Source organism: Ictidomys tridecemlineatus, chromosome 6, assembly GCF_052094955.1.
Source record: "Ictidomys tridecemlineatus isolate mIctTri1 chromosome 6, mIctTri1.hap1, whole genome shotgun sequence".
NCBI classification, from domain to species: domain Eukaryota; kingdom Metazoa; phylum Chordata; class Mammalia; order Rodentia; family Sciuridae; genus Ictidomys; species Ictidomys tridecemlineatus.
The window spans coordinates 4,416,917-4,440,209 of NC_135482.1; the positions used below are offsets into that span (position 1 = coordinate 4,416,917).

General features: G+C 56.1%; 1 protein-coding gene and 1 long non-coding RNA gene across 3 annotated transcripts; one reads left to right on the forward strand and one right to left on the reverse strand.

Annotated features, from left to right (window-relative positions):
- Positions 1-36: 36 nt before the first annotated feature.
- Positions 37-9,466, forward strand: LOC120887253 (uncharacterized). Its single transcript, XR_013440170.1, has 2 exons — positions 37-593; positions 4,949-9,466. It is a non-coding gene; the product is annotated as an uncharacterized LOC120887253 (long non-coding RNA).
- Pnpla3 (patatin like domain 3, 1-acylglycerol-3-phosphate O-acyltransferase) lies at positions 4,651-22,919 on the reverse strand. 2 transcript variants are annotated; one of them, XM_005338586.5, is made up of 9 exons: positions 22,620-22,919; positions 19,549-19,781; positions 18,593-18,658; positions 15,319-15,531; positions 13,321-13,381; positions 11,778-11,981; positions 10,594-10,714; positions 7,339-7,446; positions 4,651-6,209 (listed from the first exon to the last, which is right to left on the reverse strand). In XM_005338586.5, exons 1-9 carry the CDS (start codon positions 22,804-22,806, stop codon positions 6,140-6,142), a joined length of 1,263 nt encoding a protein of 420 aa, XP_005338643.2. In that variant the 5' UTR covers positions 22,807-22,919; the 3' UTR covers positions 4,651-6,139. The 2 variants fall into 2 exon arrangements, with proteins under 2 accessions (XP_005338643.2, XP_077908708.1); XM_078052582.1 differs by having other exon boundaries at positions 22,500-22,919.
- Positions 22,920-23,293: the final 374 nt, after the last annotated feature.

Here is a 23,293-nt window from a genome sequence, read left to right on the forward strand (position 1 = left end):
CCCCGGCTAAGCCCCGCCCCCGGCTCATATGCCTTCGCTCATTGGTCCCTGTGAGCCGTGACCCGGATGCCCACACGGACGCGGGAGGCCCAGCGGCCCAAGCTGCGGGGGTGTGGGGCCGGCGCTGCGTGAGGCTCCGCGGGAGCCCGGCGTGGGGCGTGGGCGTCCGCGGGAGATGGAGCCCGCCTGGGGGTGCTCCGAGGGCTGGCTGGGTCTCCCCGGGGACTCGCACCAGGGAGGCATCTGGAGCTGGACCACCCGGTGCCCAGGTCCGCTCCTGGTTACGGGGCACTCTTCCAGCCCCTGGAATCCCAGAGCCAGCGTCGCCCCGGTCAGCGCGCAGGTGGCCATTATCTACTTCGCAGGGTTGGATCCGAAGGGCTGGGGATGAGGGAGGAAATATGCACTCCTGGGCCAAGGCGTGGCCCCTGGGGAGCCCAGCGAAACTGGCCCTGGTCCTTCACTCCGCCCCGCAGTCGGTGAGAGGGATCCGAGCCGGACGCCCAGGTGTTTGGACAGAGACCGTCACAGCGGTGACGAGAAGACTGGGACTTCTGTTACGGAAACAGCGCCCCCGCTTAAAAAAAAAAACAGTACGTGTGTTTAACAAAAACCATACACTCTGATGAAAGCAATGAAAGGAGCAAGACAGGTAGAGAATGAGAAAAGAGGAATCGTGGGTAATTATGTGGACGGCCACACTCCCTCCGGTAACGGAGAATCTCTTCCTTTTCTTCTTTTCCTTTCTCCTTTCCAGAGACCCTAACACCCTTTCCATTTAAATAGCAGCTCTGCAGGCCTCCAGCAGGCCTGGATGTTCGCATCCACATTTCCTTTCTTGCCTGGAAGGAGACACATCCTAGTGCCAGCCAGATCCCGGCCCTTCCTTCGCTGCACCCCTTGCAGGTTCACCTGTCCACTTAATTATCCTCCCAGCTACACCATCAGCTCCATGAAGTTCTGTCTGATTTTCACTGAACCCGGCTCCTAGCACAGAGCCATGTACCAGGCAGAGACTCATAGATGTTGACTGGGTTACTGTCCTTCTATCCCAGAGCAGGGCAGACAGAGGCAGCGCTCAGCCTCAGCTCCAAGCATAAGTTATCCCTCTCCAGACCTGAGAGGGGACCCAAGAGGGAGGACAGGAGTGTCTTTGTCATCCCATCACCCGCCTGACCTCATCTTGGTGCTGAAAGCAGAGCTTGGCTCAGTAAACAATCTGCACCATCCTCATTATGTTGGAGGGAAGTGGAGGGGGCACATCCCTCTGCACCCTGTCCAAGCCCCTGCTTTTGCTCACACTGTTCCTTCTGCCTCAGATGCCCCTTAGCCACTCAGCCAGGAGTGCCTGCAGCCTTCCAGGCCTGGTCCACGCCCATGCACACTGCCCCAGAGTCACACCCTGACCCAGCCCTCCTCCATCACCAGTGTCCCCAGCAAGGTTTCTCTCAGTGTGTCCTGGAGACCAGGACTGGGGATGTGGCTCAGTGGAAGGAAGGAAGGAATAAAAGAAAAGAAACGTGACATTCCTGGGCCTCAGGACTTACTGACACAGAATCTCCAGAAAGTAGAAACTGGATGTGTGGATTTTGAAGAAGTGGCCAGTTTGTTCTTTGGCCCTCTAGGTTGGAAAACCTCTCACTTTAAAAAACAAACAAACAAAAAAATGGATTCCCTCTCTGTCCACCAGTAGTTGCCAAAGGCAGTGAGATTTCTAAGGCCTCTGCCAGTTCTACAGAATATCTAAAAAGCCTGTTTAGATTTCAGATTAATTCTAATCTGATTTAAATTTAGATTTAGAAAGTCATAGGTCCTGGGCATTTGCAGGCTTTTAAACGTATATTGGTTTGGGAGGCTGAGACAGGAGGATCAGGAGTTCAGAGCCAGCCTCAGCAAAGAAGAGGCACTAGGCAACTCAGTGAGACCCTGACTCTAAATAAAATACAAAATAGGGCTGGGGATGTGGCTCAGTGGTTGAATGTCCCTGAGTTCAATTCCCGGTACCAAAAAAAAAAAAAAAAAACCAACCAAAAAACCTTATATTGGATCTCCACGTACCAGGGTCTCAACGGACACCACACAGCTCCCATTTAGCAGTTCTGAGAGCAGACTTCATGGACAGTCCCACTGCCATCAAGTTATAATTCAACCATTGCCAAGCTGTGTGTCCTTGGGCAAGATCTGTACCTCTCTGGGTGAATCTCCTCTTTTGTACAATGAGGCTGGTCACAACATTTCTCCCTAGGATTGCTTTGAGGGGAAAATGAGCCATCCCTGTAACCACCAGGCTCAGCAAGAGTGGCGTCACTTACCATCACAGTAAGGTGGGCAGTTTTAGGAAAGGATGCAACTGAAGCTCAGGACAGCACATAACTTGCCTTCAGCCCCACAGCTTGCAAGCCTGATATGACCCACCTGACCCTAAAACAGCCCCCAAGCCGTTAACCACCTTTGAGTGATGCCCACATGCTGCAGGGACTGGGCAGAGGGCTAAAGTAGATGATGGCACAGATGACCCCCCTCCCTGTATTACCCTCTTCAGACAGTTTTTATAGGAGTAGAGTGGGGAGCAGTACACTTGACAGGCTGCACCCCGAAGGCATCTGTGTGAACACCGGATCTCCACCCGCGCCCTCGGGGTCTCTGGCGCACCTCTGCCTCCCTTCCCTCTTCCTCCCTCCCGCCCTCTTTTCTGCCTCTCCCTCTCTCCTTTCTGCTGGGGATTGAACCCAACACCCAGGCGAGCCTGGCAAGCCCTCCTCCGCTAGGCCGCATCCCCAGGGCTCCAGGTCAGTTCATAACCAGGCTCACAAGCCCAAGCTCTGGAGGCCACCCAGTGCTCTGGGCTCCGTGCCAGTGGGCCAGGTTCCAGGCACGGGAAACCTGCTCCTGCCATCAGAGGGAGGCTTTGGTGTCCTGCCAATCCCAGTCCACTCAAAAGCCCATGTCGGGAGTGAAGACATTCTGGGAGACGGGACGCCTCTTATGTACAAGCCACACGAGCTGGACAAGCATTTGAAGTTCATTCTGCCCGTTTCTCATCTTTCAAGTGGGATGACAGTGAATTCTAAGGTGCAAGGTGGAGGGTTTGGAGAGGGCAAGCTGGGCGGGCACTGCAGGCACTGGAGGAGCGGGATTCTCTTTCTCCTGCCTTTTCTTGCATGTGCCTCTCATAGCTATTCTTGGGGCCACCCACAAGGTCACTCTGCAGTACAACAGGAGCCATGAGCCAGATATTGGAGAGACTGTGAGAAGGGCCGTGGCAGGATAGCAGAGGGCAGGTGAGGAGCCCCAAGTCCCTGCCTCACCCCAAGCTGCTGGGACCTCGCGGTCAGAACATGTAGCAACATCCAAGCTGTGGAAGCCCTGCAGCGCCAGTGCCCGCTGCACCCGGTGTTTCCCCGGTCTGAAGACTGTTAGGGTTTGTTGTTTTGTTGTAGTTGCTGAGGTTGTTGAGGTTACCTTGTGCAAGGATGGAATGGCATTTCCCCGTCCCCATCCACTTGACTCATCTGGTCAATAAATGGGGAACAGAGAGAATAGGGAAACCTTCGAGACCACTGCCTTCCACCCCGCGTGTCAATCAGCGGTCCTCAGACGGTGGGTGGGCTCAGGCAGGTCTGGGAGGGAGGACAACTTGAAACAGAGCCAAGTCAGTAAGCCATGTCTTGTAAGGAGACCTCTGGGGCTTTTGTTAATGCAGTATAACCAGCCCATCCTGACTGACTCTCCAGTGGCAGCTACAAGCCAGGAGGCCCCCTTTCGGATGATTTATTAACCAAGTGCTGGCCTGTCCACTGTAGAGATGCAGCTTAGTGACCAGGTGGTTCTCCTCATGAAATCAAACCCCAGGTCTCACTGGCCCGGGGACTGGAGGCAGGCTGGCTCTTGCTACTGGAGTCACCTGCCTGTTAGGACACGGCATGGTGAGGGCTCCTCAGGGCCCTGCGCCCTTGTTGTCCCTTCCCACATGACACTTGAGGACTGAAGGTGAGTCAGGAAGATGGAAGAGCATGGGGAGAACAGCCCTCAAGGCAGAGACCCGCGGTAGGAAGTGGGAGGCAGAGAGGCTCTGAGCTGCTGGCAGGACTGCACAAGGAGGCTAGAGGCTGGAGGCTGCACAGGAAGGCAGCTGCAGGGTGCTGGCCGCAGGGCAGCAACATGCAGGGCAGATGGGTCGAGGCTCACAGTGCCACAGGACCCCAGGGGGAAGCTGCTACGGCAGGGGGAAGGACCCAGCCTGACCAGGGCAGCAGGGCTCTGAGGGTGGGACCAGCTGGAGTGGGGCAAGGGGGCACTGCCATGGTCCCCAGTTCCTGGCTCAGGGGACTTGGGTGGGCCTGACCCCCATCAGAACCAGAGACAGGGGGTCCTGGGCGTAAGCGGGGCCTTAGAGGAGCGGCCATCACACCCAGCAAAGCTTCTCTGCTCAGGAGGGCCAAGTGCTAGGACCCCCTGGGGGCTCCAGGGGGGCGAGCAGCCTGGCAGGGCTGGCCACAGGGCTGGGGGGAAGGGCACAGGGCAGTGGATGCCAGGCGGCCAGGCAGGGCAGCCTGGGGCGTCAGCATGTGAGCCTGCGGGGACAGTGGCTGTAAAGGGACCTGGCCGTGGGAAGGGAAAGGAGGCCCGCAGGTAGACAGGGACAGGGAGCACATTTAAAAATCACATTTAATAGGAATCATTGTGTGATGCTGAAGGAAATGCATGTTCACCGTGGAAACGTGGAAAACGCATAATAGCCAACAAGTCAAATGCCCTCCTGAATAACAGCGGGACGGGGCGGAGACCCCGTGTCTGCCCCGCCGTCCTTGTGAAGCACAGGTCCTCGCCCACACACATCTCTTTTTGAGCAAAATTGGGCTCATCCCCTGCACCCAGTTGTGCCATCTCCTTACCAAATCAAGACTCGCTCCCTGACATTAAGTGTGCTGCTGTGATTGTTCCCCAGGGTGGACCCGAGAGGATGGGAAGAACGGGGACCTGCCCCTGAGCTGCTGAGGAACTCCGGACAGGACAGGCAGCAGGAAAGGCACGGGGAGGGGAAGCCTCGGCCGTCTCTCAGGTTTGATTGACCTTGTCGCTTCCTCAGCCTAAGACACTTTTTAAAAATGATACAATATGTGCTCATTGTAAGGAAGTTGGAAAAAACTTTTTGCCAAGTAGAAAAGAGAGAATTTCAAGTATGTAAAACATTCAGCAAACTACAGCTAACACCCACCAGCCACCACCTAGACGGCACCAATCTTAATATTGAGCCGTATTTTCTTGAAATTTAAGTAAAATAATTGATATAACTGAAAGGAAATTGGAGACTTTTCAAAAGAAGAAAGGAAACAAGTCCCACCCACGTGATCCCATCAGCCTTGACACAGCTCCTCATCAGGATCACAGACCCAGTGTAGACACCCATGGTGTGCAAGTGTGTTGGCCACTGTCAGGCACTGCTGGGGCTTGGCTGTGTCTGCCGAGGACCTGGCCAGTCCTTCTGTAGGGAACGTGGAAGGCAGGCGCCCCTGCGGGGCCTCGGGGGACAGTTGCCCAGCCCAGGCGGCACTGACTGCTTCCTGCATGTGTCTGTGGGCTTCTGTGGCTCTCTTCCCTCCAAGATCACACAAGATGGCCCAGCCCAGCCCCTGTCTAAACTCTGGCCACCTTAGGAACCTTGGCCACTCTGGGTACTGTCCAGCCACTAGCAGGTGTGAGCCATCCTGCCATGGCTCCTGCGCTGGACTTCCTGGGACCATTCCCCAATCAACGGAGCCACCTGACACTTAAGGTAGGTCTCCTCAGGAGCTGGATGGCCCCTAAACCCAAGTAGCTTGCTGGCTTCCATCAGACCAAAGCCACTGCCTCTGGTCCCGTGATCTACCACTGAGCAGAGGCCAGGATGCTGAGGTCACAGGCACGGGTCACTAATCAGCAGCTGGGCGACTGTCCAAAGGAGAGAAGGCCTGACACCTGGGGAAGGTTCCTAGATGCCCCCTCAGGTCTCAGAAACTCCTTTCCCAGGAAAGTAAGGAGGGCAGAGCGGCCCCCACCCGCCCACGCCATGATGTCAGGCCGGAGGCCAGGCTGGCCATGAAGATCGAGCTGCAGGCGGCCCCTCCTGGCCTGTCCACGGGGTGGGCGGCTGGGTCGCCTACAGGTCAGCAGAGCTGCATCCTGCAGGGTGTGAGGGCACGGGCTGGCCACTCGCTGGCCTTTGGAATCTGAAAAGAGTGAGGAGGGCTTACTTGGCTGTCTGTCCCGGGCTCAGCAGGATGCTCGACGCTGCCCCACACACCTGCACACTGCGGTGACCCGACCCAGAGACAGCTTCCTCCTGCCTCAGTGCAGGGCTGAGGTCACCAGCCGGCTCCTCCAAGTTCATGGTCCCTGAGCTACCTGGACACCTCCCGCTGACACCCGCCACCCTTCCTCCCAAGTCCCAGATGGGCCACTGGTTCCTACATACCTGCTCACCTGCCAGGGAGCTCTACTGCCACCACCTAGCACCACGGAGCAGGGCCCTGCCCAAAATGACACTCCCTTGTGCCCAGGAGCAGTGGGAAGCCTGCCACTCACACCGTCGTCTGCTGTGCCCATGCCTCCCCGGGCCTCCCCTGGCCGTGGCCACAGCCCAGGGTCACCTTCCAAGAACTGAGGGTCCTGCTTCTCAGTTCTGCCATGTCTACTGCTGACAACCATGATGGCTGCAGAGTGTCCCCCGCGGCCAAGCCCTATGCCAAGTGCTCAGCCTCATGGAGAGCAGAGAGGGCCCAGGAAGCGCCTCCTGAGCAGGGGGGAACCAAGGCCCCTGATCTCGGGATGAGGCCCGGCCCCTGGCACAAGGGCCTCTGGCTCCAGGTCAGTTTGCAGGACCCAGGAAGTGAGACCTCCCCAGTCTGCCTGGCTCCACCCCTGAGACTGGCTGGGGAAGTGGGAGGACAGGGTCTCTGCCTCAACAGGCTCTGCCCTCCAGAGACCCTGCTGCCCTGCCCCTCCTCAGCCCACAGTCCTCCTCTCCCTGCTGCACCCCTCCCTGCCCTGAGGCCCCCAGAGCGCCTTCCCTACACCACCCAGTGCCCCCACTGCCCCGATCTTCTCCCTGTCCCCTCCACCCAGGTGCCCTCCTCTGCTTTATCGGGCTCTCTGCTCACCATCAACACTGGGCTCCAACGGACTCTCCTGGGGAGAAGGCTGAGCAGGCGGGCCTGGGGCACGGGGACTGCTGGGGGACTCAGGGCATCCCACGGGACACGGCCCCGCACCCAGGGTGAGCTCCTTGCTACCAATCTGGCATCTCATAGGCATTTCTGGAAGGCCATCTGGCCCCCAAGCCCCAGCCAAGCCACTTACCTGGAAGAGGGGAGCAGGCACGTCATCAGGCGGGCACACACCTGGGAGGTGGCCCACTGCAGCCACTGGATAAAATCATCTGGGCTATTGGGAAGCCAGATCAGCAGTCTGTAGGAACGAAGCCAAGACCACACACATACACACACACACAGGTGTGCACATGCGTGACACACAGAACTGCGCAGCCTTCCAGTGCGAAGCCAGAATGAAAGCAGCCCAAAGCAGTTTCTCCTCTCGGCCCCTCGGGCCAGGCAGGCTGCCGACCGTCCCAGAGGTGGATTCGGGATTAGGTGGCAAAGACAGGAGTACCTAAATCTAAAGCAAAGCCAGGCCACTTTGGGTCCTGGAGAGTCGGGGGACTTTGTGGAGATGAAAAGGAAAAGCCTTGGCTGTCCAGGGCCCCGGGGCCCCACGGGAGGCAGCACCAGGGGCGCCCATGGGGGGCTGGTCAGCCCCCCACCGACACAAAGAGGACCCCCCAGGGCTGTGATAGACACCCAAACACAGACCACAACCCAGGACAAGGGCCGTGAGGGTCGGGTGGTCGATTCTGGAGGGCAGTGGCAGAATCCGGGGGCTGCCAGGGACTCTGCGGGAGGACTGGACTTCAGAAGATGGGCTGGAGGACCTGCGGGCTAGCTGGCCAGGAAGAAGGGGAGCACTGAGCTGAGCCTCGGCCCAATAAAACAGGATGCAGCAGGAAGACAGGGAGCCCGGGCGTCAGCCACTGCCCGGGAGCTCTGCGGGGCGACAAGCACACTCCTCCCAGGAGGAGACCCCGAGGGGAGCCACAGTCTCAGCACAGAGCCTGAACCCAGCCCTGCAGACGTGGTGTCTACCTGGAGCAGCGGATTCCCAGACAATGCCCAGGACAAAGGTATGAGAGAGAAAGAGGAGACAAACAGAAGAACTGGTCCAGGAAGAGAGAGAGAAGGGGCAATTCAGAGGACAGCAAATATTCCAAGACAATATTACACCCATAAAACAAGAACAGGGTGTTCTCCAAACGCAAGTCTTCTGAAGCAGTAGTCTTGGATTTGTATGGAAATAACAAATTTGGTTGGTGTTTATTCATGTCCTTTGATTTTTTAAAAATTTTTTTAGTTGTAGGTGGACACAATACCTTTATTTTCTATTTAGGTGGTGCTGAGGATCGAACCCAGCACCCCGCACGTGCTAGGCGAGCGCTCTGCTGCTGAGCCACAACCCCAGCCCTCCTTTGATGTTTTGTAGCTGGATAAAGTAACCTACTGTCAATAAGTTATATGCAATTTTGTGTTACTCTTCACACTGAAATTGGAATTCAAATGTTTTTTTGGAAGGTAAAAAGGAGAGCCTGGTCTGTTTAAAGATGACGTAAAACACGGAAGCATTCTGCCACCTTTTCTACCAAAAAGTTAACAGCTCTCTTAGCCTTTGATCCATGTGTCATATGTAATGTCCTGTCGTGTTATTTGCCTGAGATGAGGCCCTGCCTCCCACCTTACTCCCTGTTGGAGTGGCTCCAAAATAGTCTAGGCTCAGCTCACTTAGAGTCATGTTCAAAAGAAAGAATTTTCTTGTAAAGATTATCATGATCTCAAAATAAACAAAGGATGTAATACATAAAACTAAGTAAAGGTTTAAGATCATTTTAAAAATCAAGAACAGAACGTTCAGGAAGACAGAGAAGTGAGCGCCTAGACACTAAATATGCTTGTTGAGCTCAAAACTACAGAACAGGACTGGAAGAGAAGATCTGAGGAAATTCCAGATCGGAGACTAACAGACAAAGATGAAATACATGGGAAAGAGAAGGAGTCAGTAGACAGGAATCCAACCCAGGAAGCCACATGAAGGGGGAAAAGGAATGGAGGAGAAAGGCTTGCTGGGGAGCAAGAGGTCATTTCCCAGAGCTGGAGGGACAGACGGCTTTGACTGAGCATGGGACAGTGAGTGTCCCCAGACATGGCCTCGGGACGTTGCAGACCACGAGAGGTAGGAGGACAATCCAAGCCCAGCAAGGCAGCCCACCTCTGTAACACTAGCCACTCAGAAGGTGGAGGCCGGAGGTCACAAGTTCAAGGCCATCCTAGGCAACTTAGCAAGACCCTGTCTCAAAATAAATAAATAAAAGGGCTGGGATGTCTTTTGTCTGATTTTATTTCCTTACAGGGCCTCATGCATGCTAGGTAAGCTCTCTGCCACTGAGCTCCATCCTCCGCCCTACCTAATGGTTGCTCTCATTATTATCACAGGTGAAACACACCCAACCTGAACCCACCGAGTCTCCCTAAGTTGGGAGCTGGGTATATAGGTGTATACCACTGAGCTCAGCTGAATAGCAATTTGGATTTTTGATTTTTGAATTAGGGATGCTCAACCGATAAAGTCTCTGCAAATATTCCAAAGTCAAAAAATTCCCAAATCTGAAATGTCCATTTAGTCCCAAGCATTTTGAGTAAGAGATACTCAACCTAGATCTAAAAATAGAATCAAGAGCATCACTAACTGGATGCTCCTGTGTGATCAGCACCTTACACTTGGTCCCTCATTGAGTCTTCTGACCACCTTCTGGACAAGGTGATCTCTTACCATCCCCATTTTCTAGATGGGAAGCACAGAGAGGTAAATTCAGTTTTCCAGGGTCACACAGCTGAGGTAAGAGGGTCAGCTGGGATTTGAACTCGGTGTGATTACACAGCCAAGCTGCTGCCAGCTCTAACCGGTTTCAGAGGGCGCCAATCAATAAGTTCCAGGAACATCTCACTCTGATCTAATTGCTGACTCTGAACCACTTTAACAAACTATGACTCAAACAGAAGATGAGATTCCCTGCTTTCTAGTATCTTCACGTGATTTAAAGGGAGAGGGGTGCAGGGGTACAGCTCAGTGATCCAGCACTTGCCTAGCATGTGTGAGGGTTCATTTCTTGAGCACCACTAAATAAATGAACAGGCCTAAGGGCAAGACACAACGCTAGGCCCCGCCAGGTCCACCAGCTCTGAGACCCCAGCTGTGACCCAGCGTCCCAGGCCTCAGTTTCCCCATGAGGTCACCAGCTGCTGAGCCTGATGCTACGAGAGGCCGCACCAGCTGCGGGAGTCTCGGGGTCTGTGAGTTGGTGGTGACTTGCCCCGGCCCCCGGGACAGCAGGGCAACTCTGGGCACCGCATGCAGGCTGTGAGCCGGGCTGGGCCGGGGCCTTCACCTGTCACCTCATTTAACCCTCACCCGGAGCCCTCGCAGGAGACGCGAGGCCGCCGGGAAGCTCACCTGTGCAGGAGGGCGACGGCCAACTCCACGGGCAGCATGACGTAGTACATGACCCACACAGGCAGGAGGCTGGACAGCCTGCTCAGGTAGCCACCCCTGTCCCTTGTGGCTTCCGCCAGCCCTGGGGGAGACAAGGAGAGATCTGTCTTCACCAAGAGAAGAGGCGGCCACTCACCCAGGCGGAGCTCGGTGGGCAGTACCCTCAGCCTGGAGCCCAGGAGCTGGCCGTGGGGCTGGTGGCTCCTTCAGAGCGGGAGCCACGGAAGATCAATGGGGAGGGCAGCCCTTGCGGAGGTGGTGGGGGCAGGCGTCCCCGTGGCAGGTGACGCGAGATGGAGTCAACAGGGGGGTCTGGAGTCGCCAAGGCAGCTGGGTCTCGGCTCCGAGGGCATCAGGGACGTGAAGCCCAGGAGCTGCCTCTGCTCTGGGTGGCCCCGAATGCAGCCTGAGAAGCTGGCCTGTGGCCGCCTCCACCTGACCGCCCGCTCAGGCTGCCGCCACAACCGCTGTGGGACAGCGGCTCATACGTCCACCTTTAGTCCTCACGGTTCGGAGGCCGGGAGGCCCACGTCCAGGGCTCCTGCAGAGTCCTGGTGTCGGTCGGTGTGTGTGGCCAGGGCCCTCCTGCCCAGAAGGCACCTCCTTCATAGGAGCACTCATCCGCTCGTGAGGACCCTGCCCACCACCTGTTCACCCCCAAGCCCCCACCCCTCATGCCACAACCTGGGGAGGGGAGAGGACTTCAACCTGTGATTCGAGGGGACAAAGCCCTCAGGCCCCAGCACTGTCCCTTCAGCACCGATGACACAGAGGTCTAACTTGAGGGAAACCAGGAGAGGATCTGGAGGAAGGGACCAGGGGCGGGGGACAGGCAGGGAGCAGGGACCCGACTGTGCCCTGCCCCAGGGACCTGGCCCTGGCTCCACAAACACCAGCCTAGCTGCGCTGGCGGACACTCAGGAAGCTGAGCTGAGGGTCCCGCAACCAGGACTGGGCTCAGCTGGGGTCCATCTTCCTCCTGGTCATGACCCTGTGGGAGGAAGGGAGGCTCTGCGTGCAGCTGGGTGCTGGTGTCACTCACCAGCCCATCCCCGTCACTCTGCCCTGTGGCCCCCACAACACGGGAGAGAAGCACTTTTGCTCTCTCGGGTTCACCTTCCGACCGCCCCCAGACGAACCCCCACCTGCGGCCAGCCTGGGCGACAAGGTGTCCAGGATGTGCTCGTCCCAAGGCAGGGTGCTGAGGCGCTCCATCAGCTCCTCCCCCTCCGCCAGCCCCAGGATCAGGGACAGCTGCTGCCTCTGGTCCTCCCAGCAGGGCAAGATGGCCTCTGGCTCCTTCTCTTCTGAGGACAAACTTGGGCACAGCTGGGGCCGGTCACTGATGCCTAGGAGAGCAGAGAAGGCCCGAGAGGAGGTGGGCAGCAGGGACCACCCAGCACAGCACTACCAGGGGGCCAGCCGGGACCACAGGCCCAGGATCAGCTAGGGCCCAGGGAGGAAGGAGCTTTCGAGTGGACAGATGTGACTGGCTCCTGCCTTGGTGGCTTGCCAACCTCGCTTTACACCTGGATTCTTCAGGTTGAAAGAAAGGATTATAGCTCATTTCTAATCGCAATCCCATGGGTGGAGCCTGCACCTGGAGTCAGGCTTTGAGCTAGACCCTGCCCGCCAGGCTCCAGGGCAGCCCACCGCTTTCCTGACTCCATCTTCCTGCCAAGGAATCAGCAGCAGAGAGCTCAAGAGATTTGTCCAAAGTCACACAGCTAATGCCTGGCAGAGCCAGGGTTGGCTTTGAAAGACAGCAGGAGGCAAGGTCGTATCATGCCCCGGTGCATGCCCTTCCCTGGGCCTGGACTTGGCCACTGACCCCAACGAGTGGCCTCTGCCCTTAGAGGACTAAACTGCTGGGCTGGGCAGGTCACAAGCAGTGGCAGTGTCTTTGGGCTCCTGGTCAGGTCAGAAGGCCCAAGGTGCCACTGGTCAAGGTGTGTGCACAGGGACACCTCTATCATGCCGACCCCCACTCTGAAGTCTGCACCAAGGAATTGGGGCCCTAGAACACGCTCCTGGCTTCCAGCCAAACCGGGCCCTCCCAAGGGCCCCGAGCAGCAAGCAGACCCCCATCTCCGCTGCCCCAGAGTGGAAGCTGAGCCAGGACTTCATCCTGGATCTGCCCCTTCCCGACTCTCCCGTCGGTCATTCCCAGGTCCTTCTCCCTCGCCTGCCCCTGGCAGCCCAGCCTGCAGGCCTCAGGCCCACTGTAGCCTCTGAGACCCAGGTCTCCTGTTCAGAGGAGGTCTCAGGGGGCCACAGCCTCTGGCAGTCCTACTTGCAGATCCCTCCTGCGTGACCCTGGAGCAGGGATCCCAACAGCACATGGCCATCTGCTCACTTCTCCCTGAGCCCAGCAGAGGCCACATGTGCTCACAGTAGTGTCCCTAGCACATAGCCCAGCACTGACCTTCTGCGTAGATAAATACACCGAGGTCCTCATATTGTCTCCTTGGCCTCAGCTGAAGGATAATCCAAAGCCTCAACCCTCAACTGACTCTTAGCATTAAAGACAAACAGTTCTGAACCGTGTGATGACGGTTCCACCCTAATACAGACGCGTGCGGCTTAACAACAAGGACACATTCTGGGCATCATGACATCAGGCAATCCCATCACCATGTGACCATCCTGCTACCCACAGGCTGAGATGGCCACAAAGCCCACACGTACCATTCTCTTCCAAGAACCTGCAGGCGTCCAAATACCCATGAAGGCACGTCTCTCTCATCATCTGCAAGGAAGCCAGCAAGTGTGGGGGGCGCTGAGCACCGCTTATTCAAACATCATCTCAAAGCCAAACCGACATCCCCCCAGAACGCTCCAGGCTGAGCTGCTCAGCCTGTGCCCAGATACAGGGCTGGGTGCTCCCAAGACAGCCCTTCCTGCTGCCTTGGCCTGAATGTCACCTCTCCACAGAGACCTCGCTGTCAGCTGCTGTGTCTCTGGGCTCTGCTGGCTGTAGGACAAGCCTCCACCAACAAATTTCAGGGCCCGTCCTAGCTGTCGCTGGGACAGCAGGACATGAGCCTCCTGCCTGTGGAGCCCGGGTGCAGGTGAGCGCTGGTGAGCACAGGCGGTACCAGTGGCTCCCTCTGGGGACACCACTGTTGGTGCACACACCCTACACCCTTCTTTACTGTGTGAATGTGCAAGGATCCTAAGACCTCCACCAGGATGTGGCACACCTGCTCACCTGGGGGGACTCAGTCAGTACCAGGGTGGTAAAAAAAAGTAAAAAAATCCCCGGCTGCGTGTCAGCAAGGCCCTGGGTTCCACCCAGCGCTGCAAAAAGAAGGAAAAGAAATCCTAATGCCTGAGCCACAGCCCCCACAGGAGCACTCGGCCCTGTCCATGTGGATGTCCATGTGACCTGGGGATGCCCATGGTCAGGGTGGCCATCACCAAACTCGTGAGACAAGCAGCTTTTCCTGGAGCTGTTCTTGTTTGCTTGAGAGAGGGACCATCCCATCAGGGAGGCAGAGAAGTGTTGGAGGCCGTGTGTAAACTATGGGTCTGTTGAGCCACTAAAGCAGTGAAGCAGCTCCCCTAACCTTACGGACAGGAAGCACAGGGAGGGTCCCTGCTCCGGCCAGCACGCCTGTGCTCAATCTCCTTATGCTTTAATTACTGAGATGTAAGAATAGGGAGAAAAGGTGATAAATATCATGTAACTTTAAGAAATGTAATCCAACTAAAGCTCGTTTTCTTAATAATTTGGCTCAAAATAATTCCAAAGCCCATACAGTGAGGTGAATATTGACGAAAAGATCAAGACTAAATTCAGTGTTTTGAAAGCTACTGTCATAAATATCAGTAAGCAGCTTTCTACCCTCAAATTTGAACAAAAGCTTAAATGCCAGGCTGACTCTAAGTGTGTCTGTGTTACTACAGCCAAATACCACACTTCCCAATGGGATTGGGGAAAGGTTAAAAATCATCTGAGGGGCATTTGGCATAGCCATGATAATAGCTTGAACCTACGGAGTCACATGATCACACCCAGGGTATGCAGAAAAGCAAGATCAGGCTCCCAGACCCTGCGTTTCTAGCTGAACAAGACTTCATAAATTAAACGGCTTTAACCCTGGAAATACGTTAAACACTCTACCTGGTTTCTTGTTGGGATAATATGTGTGCTACTAATTCTTTTTTGTGTCGTGATAATAGGTTGCCGTATCCTCAGGTCCAAGATCCAAGAACCCCAAGTAACTGACCATCGTTTGAATTTAAAAAGAAGGGGACATTTGTCGTAGGCCACACAGGAAGGAACTATGGGTTTGTTCAAGCCGTTAAGACAGAAAGCTGCTTCTCTGGGCACGCCTGGTGAAACCTCCCCCGTTCAAGAGAGCCCAGATCACGCTGGTGCCGTCTTAGCTCACAACCTGAGGTCAAAGAGCCCCTGCCACACTGAGAAACAGGCACCTAAGCAAGACCCCTCCCACACTGAAACCTTACCCCTGACTTTGATGTACTTCCCCTTAGATAAAGAATTGGGCCTTTTAAATTTGCTCAGTTCCAGTTCCCATCAGGGCTGAAAGACCCATCAGGAGCCCGCTTTTAAATCCAGTCTTTGGCTTTGCCTTATTTCTTACTGATTATTTCACACTCTCGCTCTGCCAGGGTGCTGGCCGCCCCATATAGAGAAGACGGCACCCGAGCACCACTCACCTCGCAGCCTGGGGGGAAGAAAAGCGATCTGGACAGGAGGTGGAAGTTCCTCAGGCAGAGGTGGAAGCTCACGTTGGTGACGTTCACGTGCAGGAAGTTTGTAGACTTGATTTTAGGGCAGATGTCAAACTCCCCGTAGAAGGGGCACACGGTGATGGTGGTCTTGACATCCGCAAGGGGTAGGTTGTCACTGAATCCGCCATCTATGTAACGCTTTTAAGGAAGGAGAGAGGGACTGAAGCCGTCTGCAGCTCCGGCTACCTTTACTGTCTTCAGGATGCTGGCGGGGAATTCTGGGAGCCGCTGCAGGTGGACAGAGCAGGAGACGGGCTTCGAGAGCCACTCTTGACCATGCTCACTGGGCGCCTCTGCGGTCCTTGTAGGAAGGCCAGGCTCCACACTGGCTCTCGGGGGTGCTACATACTGTCGTAAGGGGGTGTGTGTACTGCATGATGGCACCTGGCAACGAGGCGGGCGGAGGGTGGGGTCCAGACCCTGTTGTGCTGGCCAAGGCTGGAGGGATCCCCACCGGTGTTTCCAAAGAACACACACAAAGGGGCCACATAAACTAGAGATGCTCTGTGCACTGGGGACACAGTGTGACATAAACCCTTATTGCCCATAGCTAAGCCAGGTAGGGAGGTTTCCCAACCATTTGAACAGCTGCATCAGCGTCTGGGATGATCCCCAGTCACAGCCACCACAGCAGAGCCACCAGGGCCCACAGAGGGAGGACTTCCCAGCCAGCCCTGGGAGCAGAGCTCAGCCCAAAACAGGTCCAGCGAAGCTTGGAAGTGCTGGCCACACCTTGGCCAGCAACAGACTGTCACCTCGAGTCCAAAACTGACCCGATGTGAGCCCGCAACTTGTTCACAATCGTAGATATGTTTGCCCGGCCTTCTTTCCCTCCTTCCCTCCTCCCTCCTTCCCTCCCTCTCTCCTTCCTTCCCTCCTCCTTTCCTTCCCTCCCCCTTCCTTCCCTCTCTCCTTCCTTCCCTCCTTCCCTCCTTCCTTCCCTCCTTCCTCCCTCCCTCCTTCCTTCCTCCTTCTCTCCTTCCTTCCTCCTTCCCTCTTTCCTTCCCTCCTTCTTTCCCTCTTTCCTTCCCCCTTCCCTCCTTCCTTCCCTTTCTCCTTCCTTCCCTCCTCCCTCCTTCCCTCTCTCCTTCCCTCCCCCTTCCTTCCCTCTCTCCTTCCTTCCCTCCTTCCCTCCTTCCTTCCCTCCTTCCTCCCTCCCTCCTTCCTTCCTCCTTCTCTCCTTCCTTCCTCCTTCCCTCTTTCCTTCCCTCCTTCTTTCCCTCTTTCCTTCCCCCTTCCCTCCTTCCTTCCCTTTCTCCTTCCTTCCCTCCCTCCCTCCTTCCCTCTCTCCTTCCCTCCCCCTTCCTTCCCTCTCTCCTTCCTTCCCTCCTTCCCTCCTTCCTTCCCTCCTTCCTCCCTCCCTCCTTCCTTCCTCCTTCTCTCCTTCCTTCCTCCTTCCCTCTTTCCTTCCCTCCTTCTTTCCCCCTTTCCTTCCCTCCTTCCCTCCTTCCTTCCTTCTCTCCTTCCTTCCCTCCCTCCCTCCTTCCCTCTCTCCTTCCTTCCCTCCTTCCTCCCTCTCTCCTTCCTTCCCTCCTTCTGTCCCTCCTTCCTTCCCTCCTTCCCTCCTTCCTTCCCTCCTTCCTTCCATCCTTGAGCACAGTACTACTGAGCAGCCCCACACCCAGTGCAGCTGCACAGCTTAGTGGCAGATAGAACTGGACATCGGGAGCCTCGTGGGCATGAAGGGGCATGGACCTGGCATGTGAACCTTTGGTGAAGGCTGCGGAGGGGCGGCCATCTTTCCTTCAAGGACATTCCTCTGCTATGTGGAAGCTCTCCAGGTGCTTAGCGCTCTGCCAGGGCAATGCTCTGGCTGACTCTCAGGAAGGTCCGTCCCTGTTTCTGGCAGGACCCCCCTGAGCATGCTGACTGGGTGGTCACTGTGTCCAGCTGACCTAATGACGGGACAATCTCTAGGTGCGGCCTCTGGCCCGGGTCAGAAGAACGATGACAATGGTGATAAAGTAGCCCACCTTGGCCACGCCCCTGGCAGGCTCCGGTCTAAGCTGGACCGGCACTATTGACCTCAAGCTCTTCTCCATCTACCCTGATGCCGCGTGAAGAACCCCGTTTTGCAATGTCAGTCTCAGAGCGGTTTGGAAAAGTGTCACAGCTATGCTGAGGGCGAGTGAGAACTTGATTCCAGGTGTCTGCCCCACAGAGCCTGGAGTGAGCGCACTGCAGCCCGGGCCTCAGTTCTCTCATCTGTAAATCAGGATGGACATGTGTCTGGCACGGAACTCCTGAGGTGGGGGATGAGCAGGGCTCTGGGGCACCACCTGGAAGCATGCACCAAGGGGGCTCTGGGCTGCTTTTCCTGCCAGGAGGAAAAGCCAGAAATGGGCACTGGGGAATCTGGGGTCACCACCACAGTGCCCCAGGGGCCCTCTGCTTAGTTCTGAGAAGATGAAATGCATATTGAAGACACTGACAGGACAAGGGGCCAACATCAGAATCCAAAATGTGCTTTGGTCACTCAATGGCCAGGTCCCCAGTTGACCCTGTGGACACCTGTCCTGGGTACTGACCTGTGGGGACAGGAGTTGCCTTGCAGTGAATGGAGACAAGCCCTGTGGTGGGGGACAGCAGAGCCCTGACACAGTAGCCATGCACTTCCTGCCTCAGGAGGGTCGACCCACCACCACCTCCAGCTCACTCTGCCTGAGGGGCTGGCAGGGTCTCATCATTCTGCTACTTCCTCATGAGTTTCAAAATGACCCTAAAAGGGGGCCTTCCACAGCCCCAACTTTTCCTGTGCTTCACAAAAGAGCAAACACAACAGAGCAGAGACGGGTGTCAGACCAGACGTACAGATTTTTGTTGCTGCTGCTGGAAAACACGACACTTCTGCCTTCTCTGGAGAACAAAGCTCTAGCCTAGGAGCAGTAGATTCTTAAGCCTCTGACGCCTTAACTAGGCCAGTGGGAACCTAGCTGCGCTGCTCACGAGCGGGTTAAGTGAGCCTGCAGTGTACCTTACCCACAGCAAGGTCATTAATTACACATGGAGGAGGTTTTGCTGCCCAGTGCCTGGAAGCTGGTGCTGCTAAGGATTCTGTCTGCAAGACTGAGAGGCACGGGGACCCGCAGGGGGACGCGGTCCGGGGGCACCTGGGCCTCGCACCTTGTAGGTAGGAGCAGTGAGCATTTCAAAGGAGGTCTCCAGGTTGCAGCCGTCTCTGCCGCCCACACACACTTACCACTCCTCGGAAGGCAGGAGGGATCAGGCCACAGTAGAAGGGGATGAAGCAGGAACAGAGCAGGGCCTGCAGAGACAAGAGTGAGAGCCCGGCCTCTCCAGCCTCCTCCAAACACGGCACCAACCTTGAATGCTCTCTGCAAGAGCAGGTGCCTTACCACACGGGGGATGAACAACTGGCCAACACATGCTCCAAGGCTCGCTTCTCAACCACGCTGCCAACTTTACCCTCCCGGGCTTGACCTCCAGGACAGCCACACTGGGTCATCACTGGTGGGACACAGTAGTGGACTGGGTAGCTAGAACAGTGCTTCCCAAATGCTGATGCACATGAGAGTCCCCAGGAAGCTGGTGGGACCACAGCTCTGTGCCCCCAGGTAGTTCTGCAGCAGGTCACAGGTAGGGCCCGAGATTCTGTAGTTCTGACAAGCTTCCAGGAGACCCTGGGGCTGCAGTGTGAGATGGAGGCCACACTGGTCAGGGGAGAGTGGGGGACAAGGATGGATACGTGAAGGAACTGGCAGGTGCTGGTTGTTTAGGTAAAGCTTCCAGAAGTAAAGTGAAACGGGAGGAACTTGCCTGCCAGGGTGCTGACTGTACGTGCCAGGGGGTGCCTTTGTACTGCCCTGCCATTCCCTCAAGGAACTCTTAGGAAAGACATCAGCAAATGTCTCATTGCAAATATCTAGTCTATGCTAGACCCTGAGAGTGGAGACAAAGAAGCCACTCCCACCTTGGGGGGCTTGGCTTGAGAAGCCCTCCTAGTTATAAAATCTGCAGAGAGCCAGCGGAGCTCTGGAACAGAGCCAGGAGAGGTCCCTAGACAGTGTGGCCATGCGGCCAGGGCAGACCAAATCACCCAGTGTGCACAGAGTGTATGTCGCCCTGTGCAGGGCCCACGACAGCCCTGGGTGTTGCTTTCTCACGTGAGGACACCCAGATAAGCAAAGCACTCACGTCCACCACTTCAGCTTTGGACTGGAAGTCGGACACCAGCACGTTCCTCCTGTCAGACACCCTGGTGAGCGATATGCCGATCTTGCCCGAGATGAGCTGGTGGACGTTGTCTGGGAGGTGCTCCTGCAGGTCATCTCGGAGGTACTTGCCCATGTTGAAGGACGGGTGCAGGACACCAAGGTTCTGTCTCCTGGCCTTCCAGGTGAGGTCCATGATGATCTGCAGGACCCGGTCTGGGGACAGGAGACAAATGCATAGAAAAAGATTACCACCCTGGAGATGGAGACCTTTTGTCAAGACCAGAAGACTGTCTGCCACTCAGAAAGCATTCACAAAGAAGCTGCAACCCTACACATACGGTAGCCCCATGTGGCCACTCAGCCCTTGAACGTGGCTAGTCCAAATCAAGACCTGTAAAATATACTCTGGATTTCAAAGGCTTAGTAGGAAATACCTCATTAATGATGATTTATACTGACAAGATGTGAAAATGATACTATGTTGAGCTTAGTGGACTCAGTGACATTTCTCTGAGTCTTTGACTTTAGTCAACATGGCCACCAGGAAACATGAAACGGTTCACTGGGTTTATGGGGCATTTCTACTGGACAGTGCTGCTTCAGCCACAGGAAAAGCCTCCCCCTTGCAGCAGCCTGTGGGTCTGACAGCACCCCAACGCCATGCCCACAAAGCCCGAGCCAGAACACAGCAGCATCTCAGCCTCCGCGCCGATGGTCTCCACTTTGGAGGGTGCAGGAGAAAGAATGTAGCCTTGCACACAAGTTGGAATCCCGCTTCCAGGTCTTGCTAGTGGAGTGACCTTAGCAAGGTGCTTTACCACCTGCCCAAATGTCATACCACCTTCCCCATGTAGGACAAAATCTATCCAACTTTTAGAGACAGAGATTAGGTAAAATGTGATCGGCAAGATGTTCCACTCAGAAGAGACCACTAATAAATAATTAGTTGCAACCTTAAGTTTCTAATGCCAGAAATACCAGACCGAATGCGGATGTAGAGCACGGTCATGCTCTATCTGGTCTGGCCCCCTCTGTTCTGTACATGGACCATCTCGTCCAGCCTCAGACCTGGCCAGCCATAAATTCAGGGTTGCCCAAGGACAGGCAGCCTGTTCTGATCCAACCCTGACCTCAACTCACAGACTCACAACCCACCCCCTCTCCCGAGCTCTGAGCCTGGCCAGCGCGGTGAATCTGCCACTGCTGACAGTCTATCTCTCCTGCCAAACCCAGCCTCCACTCAGATGCTCTGAGGACCTGTGCCAAGCGACAGGCCTGGGAAATGCTCCTCGGCAGCTTCCTCCTGTAGGACAGGGGATTAGAACAGGAACCAGAGTCTCCAGGGAGTAGCTCCTGACAAAACCTAAGATCCACTTTGCAGAACTTGATGGCCCCTGTGCCTCCATGTGCCCTGACAGTCATAGCCCCAGGCTGTGCTGTCCTCTGCCTAGTTAGGAACCCCCTCTGTAAAGGAGTTAGTATCATTCAGGCCCTCTGGGTCAGTGCATTTAAACTTCATCCAAAGCCTGGTATGGTGGCACATGCATGTAATTCCAGCTACACAGGAGGTTACGGCAGAATGATCACAAGTTGGAGGCCTGGCTGGACAGTTTAGGGAGACCCTGTCCCAAAATAAAAATAAATAAATAAATAAACAAACAAATAAATAAATAAAGAGGGCTAGGGATGAAGCTCAGTGGTAGAGTATCCCTGGGTTCAATCCCCAGTGCCAATGAACAATTAATCAAACAAACCTTGTCCCAATCAAACATCTGTCCAAGCAGAGGCACAGAGATCACCCCAGAATACAAGAGCTGGCTCTTAATCATTGCTAAAGCCCAGGGTGTCCAGATGGTCACTTGGCCAGTCTAATCCTCCTAGAGGCCAAACTGTCTGCCCTTTGCTCCCTTCTCCCTCACAAGGGAGACAGCCAGCAGGCGGACAGCCAGGGCAGCCTCTCTCTAATCCCCAAATTCTGGTCAGCACAGGGTCTGCTCACTAATCCTGCCCAATGGCACAGCTTTGCTTACCAGCAAGGGCTTCCCCAATGAGCCAAGTCACTCCCCAAAGAGTAAATTGTTAAAGAGCCCAGATAAACTGATAAGGGGCATTATTGTCCTGGGCACTTTTGGGTACCATCAGTTCCATGCTTCCACTTGCCCCACACCCTGCCTCTTGGCTCAAAACCCCTGAGCCATGGCATGTGGGTCCTGGGAAGGATGCCAAGACCAGCAGTTTGGGAGAAACAAACCCAACTCCTCCCTTCCCACAGCAACCACGTGGATACATGTTTCAGCAGGCCAAAATCCAAATGTCCGGGATTTCATTGACAGTGACAGTGAGCTGGGGTGGGGTGGGGGGTTGGAAAGAGGATGGGACGGGGAATATCCAAGAATCCATTCCAACTCCTCCAGGAAGGGTTCCAAACACTGGAGAAGGAGGGAGAGTTCACAACTTTCCTATTCCACCCTCTGCCCCAGGGGGAATCAGGACTCCAAACCAGCTGGTCTGCCTCGGAGTCCACCCAAAGGTTGCCCCGGAGAGCTGGGCAGAGGTCCGGATGTCTCCAGTCCCTCCAATCCACGCCCACCTTGGGAGTCAAAATCTGTACTTGGTCACATCCAGGGCCCATCAGCCCCTCGGCAACTCAGACCTCAGGGACCAGCCTCACCCACATCCCAGGTCCCTCCCTCTCCTCCGAAATACTTCACTCTCAGTCCCAGGGCGGGAGCTCCCTTCAAGCCCGGGCACCACACAGGGCCTCAGGTGCGAAGGCGCAAACGTCTCTGGGAACCTCCGCGCTGGCCCGAAAAGCCTCTCTGGTGTGCTCCCCCTTCCCGGGGCCAGTGACAGCTCCCTCAAGCTCCAGCGACACTGCAGTACTCCAAAGGACGCTGCGAAGGAGGCAATCGGTCTGGGTAGGGGACCTACAAGATGCGCTCGCAGTGTCCAGTGACCCTTCCCGGCTCCTCCGAGGGCCCCTGGGGTCGCGGCATCCGAGCCTAGCAGACGCTCCCTCCCCGCGCGGAGAGCCGGCAGCCCGGGACGCACCCAGCGGGATCCCGGACAGGAAGGTGGCGGCGTGCAGCGCTCCGGCCGAGGAGCCCAAGATCATGCGCGCGTTGTGGAGGAGATACGGGGCGCGCTCGCTCAGGCAGTGGGTCACCCCAACGTAGTACAAGCCCAAGAAGCCGCTGCCCCCGAAGGACAGGCTCCAGCCGCACTCGGGGTCGTACATGGCGGCGGCGGGGCACAGTGCCGGGCAGGATCTGGGTGCGAGTCCGGAGGAGGCCGCGGCCACTCCACCTGGCACCGGCAGGCGCTCCCAGCCCAGAGCGGGTGCAGCCCCCTAGGCATTCCCTGCGTGACGTCACCCTCCAGTCCCGCCCCCTCGGACCATGCAAATGAGCCCGCAGCAGACTCAATGGGCGGGCAGGACGCCCCCTGCCCTCCAGCCCGGCCTGGGGCGGAGCCGGGGCGCACCCAACTCCTGAGTGGTCCAAAACTCCAATGCGTCCAGAGCTCTGCACCAAGGGGACCACCTTTCCAGAGTCCGGAAGAAAGTCGCAGGTGGTGCCCACTGGGGTTCTTAACATCCCTGTGACTCTTTCTCATTTGCCTGTATCGCAGGGAGAGCCAGCCTAAAGTAGGCACCACCATCTGAAGAGAATTCTGTGTGCTTGTTTCCTTGCGGGTTTGGTTTTGGTTGGGTTTGGATTTGGGTT